At 48.1% G+C, this 19236-nt stretch overlaps 1 protein-coding gene across 1 annotated transcript; it reads right to left on the bottom strand.

The window, feature by feature from the left end:
* Positions 1-17080: 17080 nt before the first annotated feature.
* LOC147123135 (uncharacterized) lies at positions 17081-18448 on the bottom strand. The gene has a single exon (XM_086004144.1). It carries the CDS (start codon positions 18446-18448, stop codon positions 17081-17083), a length of 1368 nt encoding a protein of 455 aa, XP_085860270.1.
* Positions 18449-19236: the final 788 nt, after the last annotated feature.

Genomic DNA, 19236 nt, shown 5'->3' with positions numbered 1-19236 from the left:
ACCAACTGAATTTCTAGGCCAATGTTTCCACATGTGGGGAAGAGCAAAACTAAAGGCCATCAATATAATATAATCACCAAGAAATCAAATAGGGAATTCAGGAGGCTCTTCTTTACCTGGAGAGTGGTGAGAATGTGGAACTCGCTACCACAGGGAATAGTTGAGGCAAGTAGTTTAGCCTGTTTCTGTGCTGTATATTCTATGTAATTCTATGTAATACAGCACAAGGGATCTGGGACCTGTGTGAAAAGGGCATACAACAGTGTATCTCCTCAACCAATCAGATTGAATAATCCTTACTGAGCCACGCAGGGGGGCGATTTTTCAGGGGGTCAGCGGGCGCGTTAGGTGGCAGGTCGGCTGGGAATTCATTTTTGACAGCGGGTAGTGAACCCGCTCTCAACCCGCCATCACGCCAGTCTCCCGGATGTCACGTCTGTCAGCGGTGAACAGACCGGAAATCATGCGGCAGGGGAGGCAATTTTGATTATTAAGAGCTTGTTAACAGGTACTTAAAAACTATTTTAAGCTCACCTCTTGAGTTTTAGAGTTCGACAATGGCTTCCCCACTGCTCGGGGATCACGTCAAGTAAGGAGGTCGGGTGTTGTGTCAGCATGGGATGATTTACTAACTTGACAGTGTAAGATTTGCAAAATTTCTACATTTCCCCAAAGGTCATTATTAATAAAAGGGACCCTGCGTGGACATTTTAAATCAAAAAGGGTACCCAAGATGGCATCCGCGCCTCGTGGCAGAAAGCCTGTGAGATTTTAAAAACTTGGACTCTGCGGCACAGGCAGCTGGTGGAGAAATCAAAACCAAAGCTACAGTTTCTGTGAAGAGAGACTTTGCATTTTGAAAACCCGACAGGACTTTGAATTATGTATTAGGTCAAATTGGAGACAAATCAAAACCCAGTTAGGCCTATAGTTAAGGCCATCAAGCAGTTTGCATAAATGATCGGGAACAGATTAAGGAAGCCATCGAGGCTGGACAGGCCCATCAAGGTGTATTAATAACAAAACAAGCCAATTATCGGGCCAGTAGATGCAATTACTGGCCATCTAAAAACAGTTAGTATAGATTGCTACCATTATTTAAAATAGCCCGCCAAGATGAAGACAAAGAACTAACATGATTTGGCGCGCAGATAAGGGCCATCCGTAGGAGTATAATTGAAGGCCCTGGGTAGCAATCGCTCTCTTCTCTCTGGCCTCTTCTTTCTCCTCGCCCTCGTGGCTGCTGCTCTTCCCCCATCCCGCGCTTACTCCCTGGCCTCTGCCCGTGCCTTTCCCCACTCCATCTGGAAATGCCCAGGCATTGTATCGGGCGGACACGGACAATCCAGGCCAGGCGAGGCAGGACGCGACGAGGCGAGGAGGCAAGACGAATTGAGGAGATGAATTGAGGAGACGAATTGAGGAGACGAATTGAGAAGACGATTGAAGACAAGCTTCGAATGATCGGGCCTTCAGTCTCAGCTAACCTGTGACTATCTTCAAGCAAACTTCAACTGCCGACCGAGGAAGAGGAACCATCATCCCTGCGAGGTAAAGTACCCAAGCAGAGACATTAACTTTGGGGTATTCGTACCTGGACAACACCCTTGCAGCACCCGGAGACCACATGACGACGGCAGACTCCAGAGAGCACAAAGAACGAACCCCGAACCCCACCGCTGTTTTGAGTTCAGCATTGGTGAGCATAAATTCTGGCCCCTCATAGCTTAATCTAGTTAGGTATAGGGGGTGGGATAAGGATAAGGGGATTGTTAAGATAGTTGTTTTCCCTCGAAGTGCCGTGTGTTCCCCATTCCCTGTATAAGTATAGTTATTTGTATTTGCCTGTCATTTTACACTAGTAACTTCTCATAAGGTTGTGTTATTTTTCTGTTTAATAAAACCTTGAGTTTGCTTACATCCAAACCACCTGTCTACTCGAGTCTTTTCTGTATCGCTGCCTGTACCTAAGTCCAGTGTCTAGAACCCAGGGGCGTGGGAGCAACTCGAACCGCTCATAAACAGTCAGAGGCATAACTGAAACATAGAAACATAGAAACATAGAAGATAGAGTCATAGAGTCATAGAGTTATACAGCACAGAAAGAGGCCTTTCGGCCCATCGTGTCTGCGCCGTCCATCAAGCCCTGTCCAATCTAATCCCATTTTCCAGCATTTGGTCCATAGCCTTGTATGCAATGGCATTTCAAGTGCTCATCCAAATGCTTCTTGAATGTTATGAGGGTTCCTGCCTCTACCACCCTTTCAGGCAGTGAGTTCCAGACTCCAACCACCCTCTGGATGAAAAAGTTCCTCCTCAAATCCCCTCTAAACCTCCTGCCCCTTACCTTGAATCTATGCCCCCTTGTTATTGACCCCCCTACTAAGGGGAAAATTTCCTCTTTGTCTACCCTATCTATGCCCCTCATCATTTTGTACACCTCAATCAGGTCCCCCCTCAGCCTTCTTTGCTCCAAGGAAAACAACCCCAGCCTGTTTAGTCTTTCTTCATAGCTGAGGCGCTCCATCCCAGGTAACATCCTGGTGAATCTTCTCTGCACCCTCTCCAAAGCAATCACATCCTTCCTATAGTGAGGCGACCAGAACTGCACACAGTACTCCAGCTGTGGCCTTACCAGCGTTTTGTACAGCTCCATCATAACCTCCCTGCTCTTATATTCTATGCCTCGGCTAATGAAGGCAAGTATCCCATATGCCTTTTTAACCACCTTATCTACCTGATCCGCTGCCTTCAGGGATCTATGTACATGTACACCAAGGTCTCTGACCCTCTGTGCTTCCTAGGGCCCTACCACTCATTGTGTATTCCCTTGCCTTATTTGTCCGTCCAAAATGCATCACCTCGCACTTTTCAGGGTTAAATTCCATTTGCCACTTTTCCGCCCATCTGACCAACCCGTTTATATCGTCCTGTAGCCTGAGGCTTTCCTCCTCGCAATTTACCACCCCACCAATTTTCGTGTCATCTGCGAACTTACTGATCATACCTTTTACATTCTCATCCAAATCATTTATGTAGATCACAAACAGCAAGGGACCCAACACCGATCCCTGAGGTATCCCACTGGACACAGGCTTCCAGTCACAAAAGCAACCTTCGACCATCACCCTCTGCCTCCTGCCACTCAGCCAGTTTAGGATCCAACGTGCCAAGGCACCCTGGATCCCATGGGCTCTTACCTTCTTGACCAGTCTCCTATGCGGGACTTTGTCAAAAGCCTTACTGAAGTCCATGTATACCACATCCACAGCATTTCCCTCATCCACACACCTAGTCACCTCCTCGAAAAATTCAATCAGATTGGTCAGATATGATTTACCCTTGACAAAGCCATGCTGACTATCCCCGATTAATCCTTGCCTCTCCAAGTGGAGACTAATTTTGTCCCTCAGAATTTTTTCCAATAATTTCCCTACCACAGATGTTAGGCTCACTGGCCTGTAATTCCCTGGTTTATCCCTGCTACCCTTCTTGAATAATGGTACTACGTTAGCTGTTCTCCAGTCCTCTGGTACATCCCCTGTGGCCAGAGAGGTTCTGAAAATTTGTGTCAGAGCCCCTGCAATCTCCTCCTTTGCCTCACACAGCAACCTGGGATACATCTCGTCCGGGCCTGGGGATTTATCCACTTTTTGGCCTGCTAAAACCGCTAGTACCTCCTCCCTCTCGATGCTAATATGTTCAAGTATATCACAGTCCCCTTGCCCGATTTCTATGTCTACATCGTCTTCCTCCATAGTGAACACAGATGCAAAAAATTCATTTAAAACCCCACCTACATTATCAGGCTCTACACACAGATTGCCACTTTGGTCCCTAATGGGCCCTAGCCTTTCCCTGGTTATCCTCTTGCCCTTCTTTCCCTTCTGAAAGTCTCCCACTGCTTTGATGTGGATTTTCCTATAAGTAGCTGCTCCCAGTCCACTTTGGCCAGATCCTGCCTTATCATATTAAAATCGGCCTTCCCCCAATTTAGAACCCTTATTTCCGGGCCGTCTTTGTCTTTTTCCATGACCACCTTAAATCTCACCGAATTGTGGTCACTGTCGCCAAAATGCTCTCCTACTGACACTTCCACCACTTGCCCGGCTACATTCCCTAGAATTAGGTCCAGTACCGCCCCCTCTCTTGTAGGACTTTCTACACGCTGGCTCAAAAAGCTCTCCTGAATGCACTTTAAGAATTCTGCACCCTCTAAGCCTTTCACACTCTGACTATCCCAATTAATATTGGGGAAGTTGAAATCCCCCACTATTATTACCCTATTATTTTCGCACTTCTCTGAGATTTGCCTACATATCTGTTCCTCTATCTCCCCCTGACTGTTTGGGGGCCTATAGTACACTCCCAGCAAAGTGCTTGCCCCCCTTTTGTTTTTAAGTTCTACCCATATGGCCTCATTAGAGGAACCCGCTAATATATCATCCCTCCTTACAGCAGTAATTGACTCCTTAATTAATATTGCAACACCCCCTCCCCTTTTACACCCCCCTCTGTCTCGCCTGAAGATTCTATACCCCGGAATATTGAGCTGCCAGTCCTGACCCTCCCTCAACCATGTCTCCGTGATAGCAACAATATCGTACTCCCATGTGTTCAACAACAACTTCAGTTCATCCACCTTATTTGCAAGACTCCTTGCATTAAAATAAATGCCTTCCAGCCTTGCCATATTCCCTTTTGCCTCCACATATTTGCTCTGCCTTCCCAGCTGACTTGATTTTTCCTCCGTATTTGGCTGTAAATCACCCCCTACTATAGCTCCACTCTGTATCCCATCCCCCTGCCAAGTTAGTTTAAACCCCCCCCAACAGTGCTAGCAAACCTCCCCGCAAGGATATTGGTCCCCCTCTGGTTCAGATGTAAACCGTCTGACTTGTACAAGTCCCACCTTTCCCAGAAGCAGACCCAGTGATCCAGGTAACTAAAGCCCTCCCTCCTGCACCAACTCTTTAGCCATGCATTCATCTGTTCTATCTTCCTATTCCTATACTCACTGGCACGTGGCACCGGGAGTAATCCAGAGATTACAACCTTTGAGGTCCTGCTCTTTAATCTTCTACCTAGCTCCCTAAATTCTTGCTGCAGGACCTCATCCCTCTTTTTACCTATGTCGTTGGTACCAATGTGGACCACGACCTCTGGCTGTTCGCCCTCCCCCTCCAGAATGCCCTGCAGCCGCTCAGTGACATCCTTGAACCTGGCACCAGGGAGGCAACAAACCATCCTGGATTCACGTCTACGGCCACAGAAACGCCTATCTGTTCCCCTTACTATAGAATCCACTACCACTATTGCTCTCCCACTCTTTTTCCTCCCTTCCTGGGCAGCAGGAGCACCCCCAGTGCCAGGAAGTTGGCTGCTGCTGCCTTCCTCTGGTAAGTCATCCCCCCCAACAGTATCCAAAGCGGTATACCTGGTTGAAAGGGGGATGGCCACAGGGGTCTCCTGCACTACCTGCCTGCTTCTATTGTTCCGCCTGGTGGTCACCCATTTCCCTTCTGCCTGTGCAGCCCTACCCTGCGGTGTGACCAACTCACTGTACGAGTAATTCGCGACCCTCTCAGCATCGTGAATGCTCCACAACCCATCCACCCGCAGCTCCAGTGCTGCAAGACGGCCCGTTAGTAGCTGCAGCTGGATGCATTTCTGGCACACGTGTTGGTCAGGGACACTGAAAGCGTCCCTGAATTCCCACATAGAGCAAGAGGAGCACATCACGGGGCTGGGCTCTCCTGGCATGACCTACCCCTTTAATCAATTTAAATTAACTTAGTTCAATACCACCAGCAAAGTAAGCCTTACCTGGTCTCTGGAGCCCTTTGTAGGCCCGCTCTGCCGCTGAAGCACCCGCCGAAGCTCTGAGGCCTTGCCTCACCTAACTCCCTGACTCACCCAACTCTCAGCACTCTGTTGAAAATCGCACTCAGTGCAAAATCGCACTTCAAAGCCTGTTTTTATAGGTGTGATGAAATATTCCATTCATCACTCATCAGTATTTCTCTGCCTGTGACTGTGGTTGGTTTCAGTTTCATTTCCATTGTATTGTACTGTGTGTAGGGCTCCGCCCATACCTGGCTCCTATGTAAGCTGGCCCAGCCTGCAGCACATCCAGTACGGCAGACCTCTGGATGGAAGATACATTCTCCTCTGTGTGTTACCTTCTAAGTCAATAAAAGCCTTGTTTTGTTTCACTAACATCGAGTCTCGGATTTATTGAGGCACATCAATAGGCCCTGAAACAAAGGAGCAGGAATAGGCCATTTGGCACTTCGAGCCTGCTCCGCCATTCAATGAGATCATGGCTGATCATCCAAATTCAGTACCCTGTCCCTGCCTTCTCCCCATATCCCTTGATCCCTTTAGACTTAAGAAATATATCCAACTCTTTCTTGAATATATTTAATGAACTGGCCTCCACCGCCCTCTGTGGCAGAGAATTCCACAGGTTCACCACTCTCTGGGTGAAGAAATTCCTCCTCATTTCAGTCCTAAATGGCTTACCCCTTATCCTTAGACTATGACCCCTGGTTCTGGACTCCCTGGCCATCATAAACATCCTTCCTGCATCCAGTCTGTCCAGGCCTGACAGAATTTTATAGGTTTCGATGAGATCCCCTCTCAATCTTCTAAACTCCAGTGAGTATAAGCCCAATCGACACAATCTCTCCTCATACGTCATTCCTGCCATCCCAGGTATCAGCCTGGTGAATCTTCGCTGCACTCCTTCCATGGTAAGAACGTCCTTCCTCAGGTAAGGCGACCAAAACTGCACACAATACTCAAGGTGCGGTCTCACCAAGGCCCTGTACAACTGTAGCAAGGCATCCTTGTTCCTGTACTCGAACCCTCTTGCTACGAAGGTCAACATACCATTTGCCTTCTTAACCGCCTGCTGCACCTGCATGCTTACCTTCAGCAACTGGTGCACAAGAACACCCAGGTCTCTTTGCACTTCCCCTTCTCCCAATCTATTGCCATTCAAATAATAATCTGCCTTCCTGTTTTTGCCACCAAAGTGAATAACCTCACATTTATCCACATTATAGTGCATTTGCCATGTTTCTGCCCAATCACCCAACCTGTCCAAATTGTACTGAATTTTCACAACATCCTCCTCACAGCATACCCTCCCACCCAGCTTTGTGTCGTCTGCAAATTTGGAGATATTACATCTAATTCCCTCGTCTAGATCATTAATATATATTGTGAACAGCTGGGGTCCTGGGACCGATCCTTGCGGTACCCCACTAGTCACTGCCTGCCACTCGGAAAACGACCCGTTTATTCCAACTCTTTGCTTTCTGTCCGCCAACCAGTTCTCTATCCAAGTCAATACCTTGCCCCCAATCCCATGTGCCTTAATTTTGCACGCTAATATCTTATGTGGGACCTTATCGAAAGCCTTCTGAAAGTCCAAATACACCACAGCCGCTGGTTCTCCCTTATCTATTTTACCAGTTACATCCTCAAAAATTTGCAGTAGATTAGTCAAGCATTATTTACCTTTTGTAAATCCATGTTGACTTTGTCCGATCCTGTCACTGCTTTCCAAGTGCTCTGCTATTACATCTTTTATAATGGACTCTAGCATTTTCCCCACTACCGATGTCAGGCTTACCGGTCTATAATTCCCCGCTTTTTCTCTACCACCTTTTTTGAATAGTGGGGTAACATTAGCTACCCTCCAATCCATGGGTACTGTTCCAGAGTCTATCGAGTTCTGGAAGATGACCAGCAATGCATCTACTATTTCTAGGGCCACTTCCTTAAGTACCCTGGGATGTAGATTATCAGGCCCTGGGGATTTATCGGCCTTCAGTCCCATCAATTTTCCTAACACTATTTCCCTACAAATACTGATTTCTTTCAGTTCCACCCTTTCATCAGACCCTTTGTTCCCCGGCATCTCTGGGAGGCTATTTGTGTCCTCCTTTGTGAAGACAGAACCAAAATATGTATTTAGTTGGTCTGCCAATTCCTTGTTCCCCATTATAAATTCCCCTGATTCTGACTGCAAGGGACCTACGCTTGACTTCACCAATCTTTTTCTCTTCACATATCTATAAAAGCTTTTACAGTCAGTTTTTATGTTCCCTGATAGCTTACTCTCATATTCTATTTTCCCTTTCTTAATTAATCCCTTTGTCCTCCTTTGTTGAATCCTAAACTGCTCCCAATCCCCAGGATTATTGCTTTTTCTGGCCAATTTATGTGTCATCTCTTTGGATCTTATGCTATCCCTAATTTCCCTTGTTAGCCACGGTTGAGTCACCTTTTTTGTTTTATTTTTATTCCAAACTGGGATGAACAATTTCTGTAGCTCATCCATTCGGTCTTTGAATGTTTGCTTTGCCTATCCACCGTCAACCCTTTGAGTGCCATTCCCCAATCAATCCTACCCAATGCGCTCCTCAGACCATCGTAGTTTCCTTTATTTAAATTGAGGACCCTAGTCTCTGAGTCAATTACTTCATTCTCCACCTTAATGAAGAATTCGATCATTTTATGATCGCTCCGACTGAAGGGGCCTCGTACAACAAGATTGCTAATTAATCCTTTCTCGGTACATAATACCAAGTCTAAGATGGCCTGATCTCTGGTTGGTTCCTCGACATATTGGTCCAGGAAACCATCCCGTAAACACTCCAGGAATTCCTCCTCCACAGTATTGTTACTAATTTGGTTAGCCCAATCTATCTGTAGATTAAAGTCACCCATGATGACTGCTGTGCCCTTATTGCACGCTTCTTTAATTTCCCTTTTAATCCCTGACTGGGCGTACGCGCCAAACACCACCACACGCCACCCCCTACAACAGCTGCAAATTTATAGATATATAAAAGGATCGATCTGTCTGTCTGTCTGTCGATCTGTCTGTCTGTCTGTCTATCTGTCTGTCTGTCTGTCTGTCTGTCCTTCCGTCTGTCTGTCCGGCTATACACTCTAAAGTTATAGAGCATACCTACACGTGCGTTACATCAAAAGAAAGCTTACGATTCTGGAACGGTCATAAGCATATTTACGTTTCGGCGAGACAAAAATTGCGCCCGCGATATCCAAAAAACTTTCAAAATTCCGCTCATTATCCGTTCATTAGCATCGAGTGATGCGAAGGTCGACCAATCGTCCGGTCGAGCAACCCGACAGTCGACCAATCGCTGCGTGGCGGGGGCGGGTTCGTCGCGCGTGCGGGCGGGCCCTCCTAGAGTCAAGTGACAGGACGATTGACCAATCCTACGCTTCGGTGACATGATGGACGACCAATCGGTGCGTGTGTGGGCGGGCCTAATCGTTTTGAACCGAGGTGAGTGTCAGCCATCTTGATTCGTAAGTTGATTTTTCTTTCCCACTTTCTGTACGTGTGGAGGGCAATTTATGCAGCACAAATCAGTACTTAGGAGCCCAACTAGCTCATTATATTATTTGCGTGTAATAAATGAGTCCAGTATGTCAAGTTTTTCTCGAGGTCTGATGCCGCCCCCATACCCGTTGCTCGCATGTCCACTGACTCAGGCCGGGAGCACGGGGTCTCCTGGGTGGTTGTGCCTGCAGCACGATATCACGAGCAGCGCCGGAGGGAGAGGGGGGAGGGTACCCGTTGCTCGCGCATCCACTGACTCAGGCCGGGAGCACGGGGTCTCCTGGGCGGTTGCGCCCGCAGCGCGATATCACGAGCGGCGCCGGAGTGGGGGGAGGGCCGGAAAGACTGAGGGGTGGGTGGGAGAGGGAGGGAGGGAAGGAGTGAGGGGTGGGAGAGGGAGGGAGGGAGAAAGTGAAAGGGAGGGAGAACAATGCATGCAGGGCAGAACTAGGCCAATATCCATTAATAATCACTATCCAAAAAAGAGCCACCAAACTTTGGAAACACCTGGAAATGAGCCACCTCCAATGCTACCATTGCGAAGCCCTGAAATGCCAAGAGAGGACCATAAAGAAGAATACCCTCAGTCAACTAGTCCTGGGACTCAGTGAAGTAACGACTAACACTACTAACAATAACCAGCCCCAGGACAGTGACAGGGCAACACAAAGAATTCGACCCAACACAATCGTCGCTAAGCAAAAGGAAAAATATCTGTCATATTGGGCAGAAACAACAAAAACCCAAAGCAAACTCAATTGCTACTTGGCCCTAAACAGACAATACAACATGGCTGATTACCTGACCACGGTAAAGGATAGCAAACTAAGAAAAACCTTGACAATGTACAGACTTAGTGAACATAGCCTGGCGATCGTAAAAGGTAGACACAGGCAGACCCGGCTACCAAGAGATGCCAGGATATGCTCTCACTGCAGTCAGGGCGTGGTGGAGACAGAGATGCACTTCCTCACAGCTTGTAGAAAATATCAGGGCATAAGGGAGAATTTCTACCCAAAATTCACAAAAATATGCCCGGAATTCAGAAATTTGAATGACGACCAAAAACTCCCATACCTACTAGGGGAAGAGAGAAATTGTGTAACATTAGCGGCACACTATGTTACAGCTTGCCATAAACAGAGGGGCAACCACTAAATATAAGAAAAGAGTATACACAAATTATATGAATGTATATTTATATACTCAGGGATATATCTGTTTATACACTGTATGGATAGATCTGTATTTTTGTGTATAACCATAAATGTTTTTCGATGCTTTGGCAACATAAGATGTACCTTGTCATGCCAATAAAGCGATTTGAATTGAATTGAGTGAGAGCAGGGAGGAGGGGAGAGGGGGAGGGAGGGAGAAAATGAAAGGGAGGCAGTGAGAGGAGGGAGGAGAGGAGGGAGGAGAGGAGGAGGGAGGAGAGGAGGGGGGAGAGAGGGGGAGGGAGGAGAGAGGGGGAGGGAGGAGAGAGGGGGAGGGGGGAGAGAGGGGGAGGGAGGAGAGAGGGGGAGGGAGGAGAGAGGGGGAGGGAGGACATCAATGCCCGAGCTCAGATGTTTAGCTAAGCGCAGAGAGACAGAGACTCACCTCAGATGGTGTCCACCGGGGCTGCGCAGAGTCTCCGTCTCCTCACACAACACACATCCTCCCTCTCCTCTCCCCTCCCCTTCCTCTCTCCCCTCCCCCTCCTCTCTCCCCTCCCCCTCCTCTCTCCCCTCCCGTCCCTTCCTCCCCCTTCTTCTTCCTCTCTCTTCCCCCCAGTCACTCTCTTCCCCCCAGTCGCTCTCTCTCTTCCCCCCAGTCGGTCTCTCTCTTCCCCCCAGTCGCTCTCTCTCTTCCCCCCAGTCGCTCTCTCTCTTCCCCCCAGTCGCTCTATCTCTTCCCCCCAGTCGCTCTCTCTCTTCCCCCCAGTCGCTCTCTCTCTCTCTTCCAACAACAACATACCCTCGAAAAAGCCTCGGCACCACCGGGCACTCCAGCTAGTGGTCTATAAAAGCTCCCATTTCATAGGTCTTCACTTTTCAAGGTTAGAAGCTGTTGTTTACTGCATTTGGAAGACAAACTGAGATATTTGCAGGTTGCAATTGTTTGGAGCAAACTGCATATCCAGTGTCACCTCATTGGAACAATCTCTCTCACCATTGAAAGATCGCTTCTGTCAACTCAGCCTCACCTGCCATCTATTCCATCAGCACCGGTGCCCTTGAAAATATCCTCAGAATCCCACCACAATCAGCCCCAACACCAGAAGCAACAGGTACACCAGCAGCACCAACAAAACACCAACCTTCTCCGCAATCAGCTGATGTTGTACAAGACACAGGGCATCAGAACACGACCATATTGCTGCCCGGGATGCCAGGGATGGCCTCACCATGACCAGATTTACTTCACTTGATGCTGTACACCCTGGCTGCCACATGATGTGCCAGGTTGGCACCACCCCACATCAACACCATAAAACATCCCTACAATGCCCAAACCATTCCTTTCACACTCATTGCCATTGCGGAGGGGGGGGGGGGTACCGTTATGTCTCACCATTCACTGCAACTCACTAAGCCACTTCCAAAGGTTCGCACAAATCTGTCCAAGAACGCAAAGTGTTGAAAATAAAGATTTCAATGTTTGACAGCACATTTAACAGAAACTTCACATGAACAATGGCTAAAACACCCCAGTGCCTATCCTTGTGTGTTGTTAGTTGGTATGATTAGACTAGGATGAGGGTGCGTGTGAGGGATGGCTAGTGAGATGGGGAAGTGATAATATAGATAGAGAGGGATGGGTGGAGTATGGAAGGCAGAGTGATAGGGATGTGATGAATGGCACACCAGGATGAGGTTGAGTGTGGCTTGGCAGTAACATTTCGTGATCTACTGAAATCATTGAAAGGTTTGCGCCATTGCAGCCTGGTCCTCCTGACAACATCCCTGCTTGTGTCCTCCTGTGCAATGTGCAACCAGTCTGTGTTGATCTCCTGGGGAGGTCTCTTCTGCCCATGGGAAGGGAAGAGAACCTCCCTGCGTGCTGTACAGTAGACAATGGTTCTGATGAGCAAACCATGATGGAGGAAAGGATTTCTGATTATGTGTTTAGCAAGATGAATATCACAATGAAGTGGATCACCACTCTGTTAAAGGCTGGGATCCGGTAGATGCAGCAGCTAAGTGGACAGAGGGCAAGGAACACAAGAAGTCCTTAGAGAAGGCAGTTTGGCTGATGTGTTTTAAAAAGCAGGTCCAGCTTTTGGACAGGCTCATTGCAGCACAGGCAGTCGAGCTAATGGAGTCAGCCCTGGAGATTCAGGATAAGGCTCTTGCAGGGGAGAAGTTATTAGTAGCGTTGCAGGCTTTGAATCAGGAGAGAGTGCATTTAGTGGGAGAACACAAGGCCCAGTTGGAATACCTACGGTGCCAAGTCACCGAGGCCAAGGGAAATGAGTTAAGGTTGCGGGAGAAGAACGCCCGCTTGGCAAGCCAGATTAGGGAACAGGAAGAAAAAGTACAGGAGGTAAAAGCCGCATACAAGCAAGCGAGTGAACAGGGTCTTGAGGAGGCACACCATGGCCCCTGTAGAGAGAGGACAGAAAATCTGAGCCGGGCCCTCCAGAAGGCAAGAGACATGGTATGCCTCATCAGCCCAAAGGCAGGCCAGGCAGATTTTTTGGGGAACGAGGGGAGGACAGTTCCAACATCACCGGTAGTGCTTAGGGACGACCCGGTTGAGAGAGAGGAGACCTCACGGCCACTGTAACATTTGCATATTGAATTATCATTGGCCCGCAGGCATCTGTAAGGAATACCTATTTTATTCACATGTGATCACATGCTGAGTTGTCATTGGCCTGCAGGCATCTGTAAGGACTACTATTGCTTAGAAGACCCAGGGCTGGGGGTCCTAACTGCATCTTATCCCCACTGTGCTGTATGATTGAGATCAGACCTGATGCTTCATAAAAGAGTTTAAACTGTAATACTCCGTTGTCCTGCAAGTTATTATTTTTGTCCAAAGTGTGCAAAACAAGACATGGTGTCAGAACAGGGATTGAAAATGGACATCGTTGGAGCTCCTTTATCTCAAATGAATTGGGAATCTTTGAACTTACATAGAGAATGGCGCAAGTTCAAGCAATATGTGCAGTTGATATTCTTGGGTCCATTGAAAAGCAAAGGGGAGGAAGAAAGATGCAGCTACCTACTCCTGTGGATTGGAGAAAAAGGGAGAGACATTTTTAACACATGGTCTCTCACTGCGGATGAAGCAAAGGTACTGAAAAGTTATTTTGACCATTTTGAATCATATGTGATGCCCAAGACAAATACGATATTCGCTAGGTACAAGTTTCAGGAGAAAGTATAAGGAGCCATTGAATCGTTTGAACAGTTCGTGACTGAGTTAAAACTGCTGGTAAAAGATTGTGAATATGCAGATAAAGATGAGATGGTCAAAGATTGCATCATGTTTGGAATACATTCAGCTAAAGTGAGCGAGAAACTTTTGAATGTTGGGTCTGGGCTAACGCTGGACAAAGCTATGGATATAGCTAGATTGCATGAGATAGCCCAAGCACAGTTGAAAACCATAACCGGCGCCATGAGCAGCTCAAGTGAACAGACAGTGCACGCAGTTAATAGACACACACCAAAGAACACCGCCCAGAGAGCGTGTTTCAGAACAGAAAGAACAGAGAGAGTTCTAAAAATGAGCAACACAGACATAAAATGCTTCAAAAACTGTGGATATTGTGGAAACAACTAGCATGGAGAAAAGGAGTACTGCCCTGCCAAAGGAAGGCAATATGCTAAATGTGGTAAACAGAACCACTTTGCTAAAGTTTGCAGGACTGTTTTTGGAGTAACAGTACACACAGTGAGTGACAGCCAAATGCCAGATAGAGAGCCAAATGCAGAGGAACTGTTTATTGATTCTGTGTCACAGAAAAAAAAGATTTCAGAGACTGAGCAAGCCTTTGCCGATATTGAGATAGGAAAACAGGGCACAGGGCTTAGGTTTAAACTAGGCACTAGAGCTCAGGTTAATGTAATTCCTCTGAGTGAGTATCACAGCTTGAAGGATGAGTGTGAGCTATAGCCCACCTCACACAGACTGACTAGCTATGGGGGTGAGCAGCTCATTGTAAAAGGCACATGCGTGATGAAATGCAAGTACAAAGAAAGCGACATGATGTTGGACTTTTACATTGTTGACACTCGAGCACCTCCAGTGCTAGGTCTAAAGGCATGTTTAGACATGGACCTCGTCAAGCTAGTGCTATCATTGACAGCACCAGTTGAGAAGCAGACAGTCATGGAGGAGTTTGCTGATGTTTTCAAAGGAATCGGACTATTCCCAGGTGAATGCACTATTCACCTTGACCCAGCAGCAACCCCTGTGGTTTACCCACCGACAAGGATACCCCTTGCTCTACGTAGTCACCTGAAGGAGGAGCTGCAGAGCATGGAGAATACAGAAATCATCGTCCGGGAAACAGAACTGGCAGAGTGGGTCAACGCATTAGTAGTGGTTGAGAAACCACGTACAGGCAAGCTCAGAGTCTGTCTCGACCCCAGAGATTTGAACAAGGTTATCAAACGCCCTCACTACCCTCTACCAACGCTAGATGACATCACACCCAAGCTAGTGGGAGCACATTACTTCAGTTTAATGGACGCACGATCAGGATACTGGACTATCAAGCTCACGGAAGAGTCATCTAAGCTAACAACGTTTAACACACCATTTGAACGCTACCAATTTTTGTGTTTACCATTTGGTCTTATCTCAGCTCAGGATGAATTCCAGCGGAAGATCGACGAAACCTATGAAGGCCTCGATGGAGTAGTCGCAATCGTAGACAACATTCTCGTCTATGGCAGGAATAGAGAGGAATATGACAGGAACCTCGGTGCGATGCTACAAAGATCATGGGAGAAAGGTATCTGGCTCAACCCTGCGAAAAGCTTAATCGGATCCACCGAGATCAGTTATTTCAGGCATCGCCTCTCAACTGATGGCATTAAGCCAGATCCAGAGAAAATCTCCGCCATCAAGAAGATGGAGCCGCCGAAGAACCGTGCAGAGCTAGAGACAGTACTAGGCATGGTTAACTACTTAGCCAAGTTTGCCCCGAGCCTCTCTGAAATCAACGCACCCATGCGTCAGTTGCTCAAACAATCCAATGAGTTCCTGTGGGACAAAAACATGACACAGCATTTCAGAAAATGAAAGACCTAATCACCAGAGAACTGGAGTGGGCCTTTGGCATAGCGGTAGCATCCCCACCGCTGGGCCAGAAGGTGTAGGGTTTCAAACCCCGCTCCAGACAATCCCGGCAAGTGGAGTCGGAGCCCTGGCTCTAATTTCTGGGTTGACATCCAGCGGGATACTTGCGTCCATGGGTGTGGGTGGACCCCCCACTCGTATGGGTTGTGGGAGCCCGTAAAACCCTCCCGCCATAGGACTAATCACCCTAATGGCTGGTATGAAGATGGTTACGGTCACGGAAGGAGCGTTAAGGTGGCCAGAAATCCTTCCACCACTTCATACAGTTCCCCAAAGGGAGCAATGTGAAGACACGTACGACGATGACCAGAGAACCAGGACCAGTTCTTGCCGACTTTGACCCCAACATAGAGCTCAGACTACAAGTGGACGCGTCAAAGTACGGACTAGGTGCAGTATTACTGCAAGAAGGAAAGCCCATCGGCTACGCTTCCAGATCTCTCACAGACAGTGAAATCAACTATGCTCAAATCGAGAAAGAGCGATATGCAATTCTGTTTGGATGTAAGCGTTTCCACCAGTACGTCTATGGCCGACAAGTCATTGTGGAATCCGACCACAAGCCGCACGAGTCAATCATGAGGAAGCCATTAGCCGCAGCCCCACCAAGGCTACAAGGAATGATCCTTCAGCTACAGAAGTAAGACTTCACAATCATTCACCGTCAAGGCAAAGACATTCCTATCGCAGACACGCTCTCCAGAAAGTCTCTTAGCTGCCAGGACAGGAGCCACAGTGAAGGCATGGATGCGCAGGTGCACATGGTGTACAACAGCTTACCTGTGAGTGACTCAAAACTGAAGGAGATCCAAGCAAGAACACAGAAAAATGCACAACTCACAATGCTGAGCAAGCATACATGAAGGATGGTCTGAGGAAAGGAGGAAATGCCCTCAGAGCATATCTGAATTCTGGAACCACAGAGACAAACTGTCAAAAATCAATGGAATCGTCTTCAAAGGGGAGAAAACCATCATCCCTACCAGTCTCAGATGTAAGAAATCACACAACACCAGGTTATAGTCCAACAGCTTTATTTGAAATCACAAGCTTTCGGAGCGCTGCTCCTTTGTCAGGTGAAGTGGAGAGATGCATAAAAACACAGCTTATATAGTCAGAGAATAATGTCAGATGTTTACAGGTAATCTTTCTAACTGCCATTTATCACACCTCGGCAGAGAGATAATCACAGCAGTCAAAGGTGTAAATGGTGTCCAAACAGGTCCGTCAGGAAAACATTACATCAAAGAACAATGAGGTGGGGTCACAAGGGGTCAAATGTTGCAGATGCTGGGGTCTGTATGAAAAACAAAATCACAGCAGGTCCGGCCGCACCTGTGTAGAGAGAACAAGCCAACGACGACTCGAGTCTGGGTGACCCTACGTCAGGTGGGGTTACATGTAGCGTGACATGAACCCAAGATCCCGGTTGAGGCTATCCTCATCGGTGCGGAACTTGGCTATCAGCTTCTGCTCAATGATTTTGCGTTGCCGTTTGTCTCGAAGGCCGCTTTGGAGAATGCTTACCCGAAGATCGGAGGCTGAATGTCCTTGACTGCTGAAGTGTTCCCCGACTGGGAGGGAACACTCCTGCCTGGGGATTGTTGCATGGTGTCCGTTCATCCATTGTCGCAGTGTCTGCATGGTCTCGCCGATGTACCATGCTGCGGGGCATCCTTTCCTGCAACGCATGAGGTAGACAACGTTAGCTGAGTCACATGAGTATGTACCATGTACCTGGTGGGTGGTGTCCTCACGTGTGATGATGGTATCTGTGTTGATGATCTGGCATGTCTTGCAGAGGTTGCTGTGGCAAGGTTGTGTGGTGTCGTGGTCGCTGTTCTCTTGAAAGCTGGGTAATTTGCTGCGAACGATGGTCTGTTTGAGGTTAGGCGGCTGTTTGAAGGCGAGTAGTGGAGGCGTGGGGATGGCCTTAGCGAGGTGTTTGTCGTCATCGATGACATGTTGAAGGCTGCGAAGAACATGGCGTAGTTTCTCCGCTCCGGGGAAGTACTGGACGACGAAGAGTACTCTGTTGGTTGTGTCCTGTGTTTGTCTTCTGAGGAGGTCTATGCGATTTTTCGCTGTGGCCTGTTGGAACTGTCGCTCGACGAGTCGAGCATCATATCCCGTTCTTACGAGGGCGTCTTTCAGCATCTGTAGGTGTCCATCGCGTTTCTCCTCGTCTGAGCAGATCCTGTGTATTCGCAGGGCTTGTCCATAGGGGATGGCTTCTTTAACGTGGTTAGGGTGGAAGCTGGAGAAGTGGAGCATCCTGAGGTTGTCCGTGGGCTTGCGGTAGAGTGAAGTGCTGAGGTGTCCGTCTTTGATGGAGATTTGTGTATCCAAGAATGAAACTGATTCTGAGGAGTAGCCCATGGTGAGTTTGATGGTGGGATGGAACTTGTTGATGTTATCGTGTAGTCTTTTCAGTGATTCTTCGCCGTGGGTCCATAGGAAGAAAATGTCTTTGATGTATCTGGTGTATAGCATTGGTTGGAGGTCCTGTGCAGCGAAGAAGTCTTGCTCAAACTTGTGCATGAAGATGTTGGCGTATTGGGGTGCGAATTTGGTCCCCATGGCTGTTCCGTGTGTTTGGGTAAAGAACTGGTTGTCGAAGGTGAAGACATTGTGGTCAAGGATGAAGCGGATGAGTTGTAGGATGGCGTCTGGAGATTGGCTGTTGTTGGTGTTGAGTACTGAGGCTGTCGCAGCGATGCCATCATCGTGGGGGATACTGGTGTAGAGTGCCGAGATGTCCATCGTGGTGAGGAGTGTTCCTGGTTCAACTGGTCCGTGGGTGCTGAGTTTTTGTAAGAAGTCTGTAGTGTCACGACAGAAGCTGGGGGTTCCTTGTACGATGGGTTTCAGGATGCCCTCGACATATCCAGAGAGGTTCTCACACTGGGTTCCTTTGCCTGATATGATAGGACGTCCGGGTGTGTTGGCTTTGTGTATCTTTGGGAGGCAGTAGAAGTCTCCCATGCGGGGAGTACGTGGGATGAGAGTGCGTAGGATGCTTTGAACGTCTGGATCGAAGGTCTTGATCAGTCTGTTGAGTTGGCGGGTGTGTTCTTTGGTCGGATCTGCGGGTAACTGTCTGTAGTGTTCCTGGTTGTCCAGTTGTCGGTATGCTTCTTTGCAATAGTCCGTCCTGTTCTGTATGATGATTGCTCCTCCTTTGTCTGCTGGTTTGATGACGATGTTGCGGTTGGTCTTGAGAGCGTGGATGGCGTTGCGTTGTGCTCGGGTGACATTCTGGACTGTCTTGTGAGTGCGGCTGATGAATCTGGCGTTGATGCATCTCCTGACAGCTTGAGCATACATGTCAAGCTTAGGGCAGCGACCCTCCGGATGGGTCCAATTTGACTCTTTCTTCTTCGGTTGCTGCATTGCGGATCCCTCTGTCTGCTGGTCTGGATCATTGATTGTCTCATTGGGTTTGCTGCTGACATCTTGGGATTTGTGGAAGAATTCCCGGAGCCTCATTCTCCTGATGAATTCCTCTGTGTCTGCCGCGAGACCGATGGGGTCCATTTTGGTGGTGGGGC

This window comes from Somniosus microcephalus, chromosome 2 (genome assembly GCF_052327205.1).
Source record: "Somniosus microcephalus isolate GS21.2 chromosome 2, FLI_Smic_1.0, whole genome shotgun sequence".
Lineage (NCBI taxonomy): Eukaryota > Metazoa > Chordata > Chondrichthyes > Squaliformes > Somniosidae > Somniosus > Somniosus microcephalus.
Note: the sequence above shows the minus strand (reverse complement) of the source record. Positions and strands in the feature narration are given on the sequence as shown.

Excerpts from the sequence above, each read along its gene's own strand:
- LOC147123135 (XM_086004144.1), bottom strand. The coding sequence starts at position 18,448 with ATGGACATCTCGGCACTCTACACCAGTATCCCCCACGATGATGGCATC.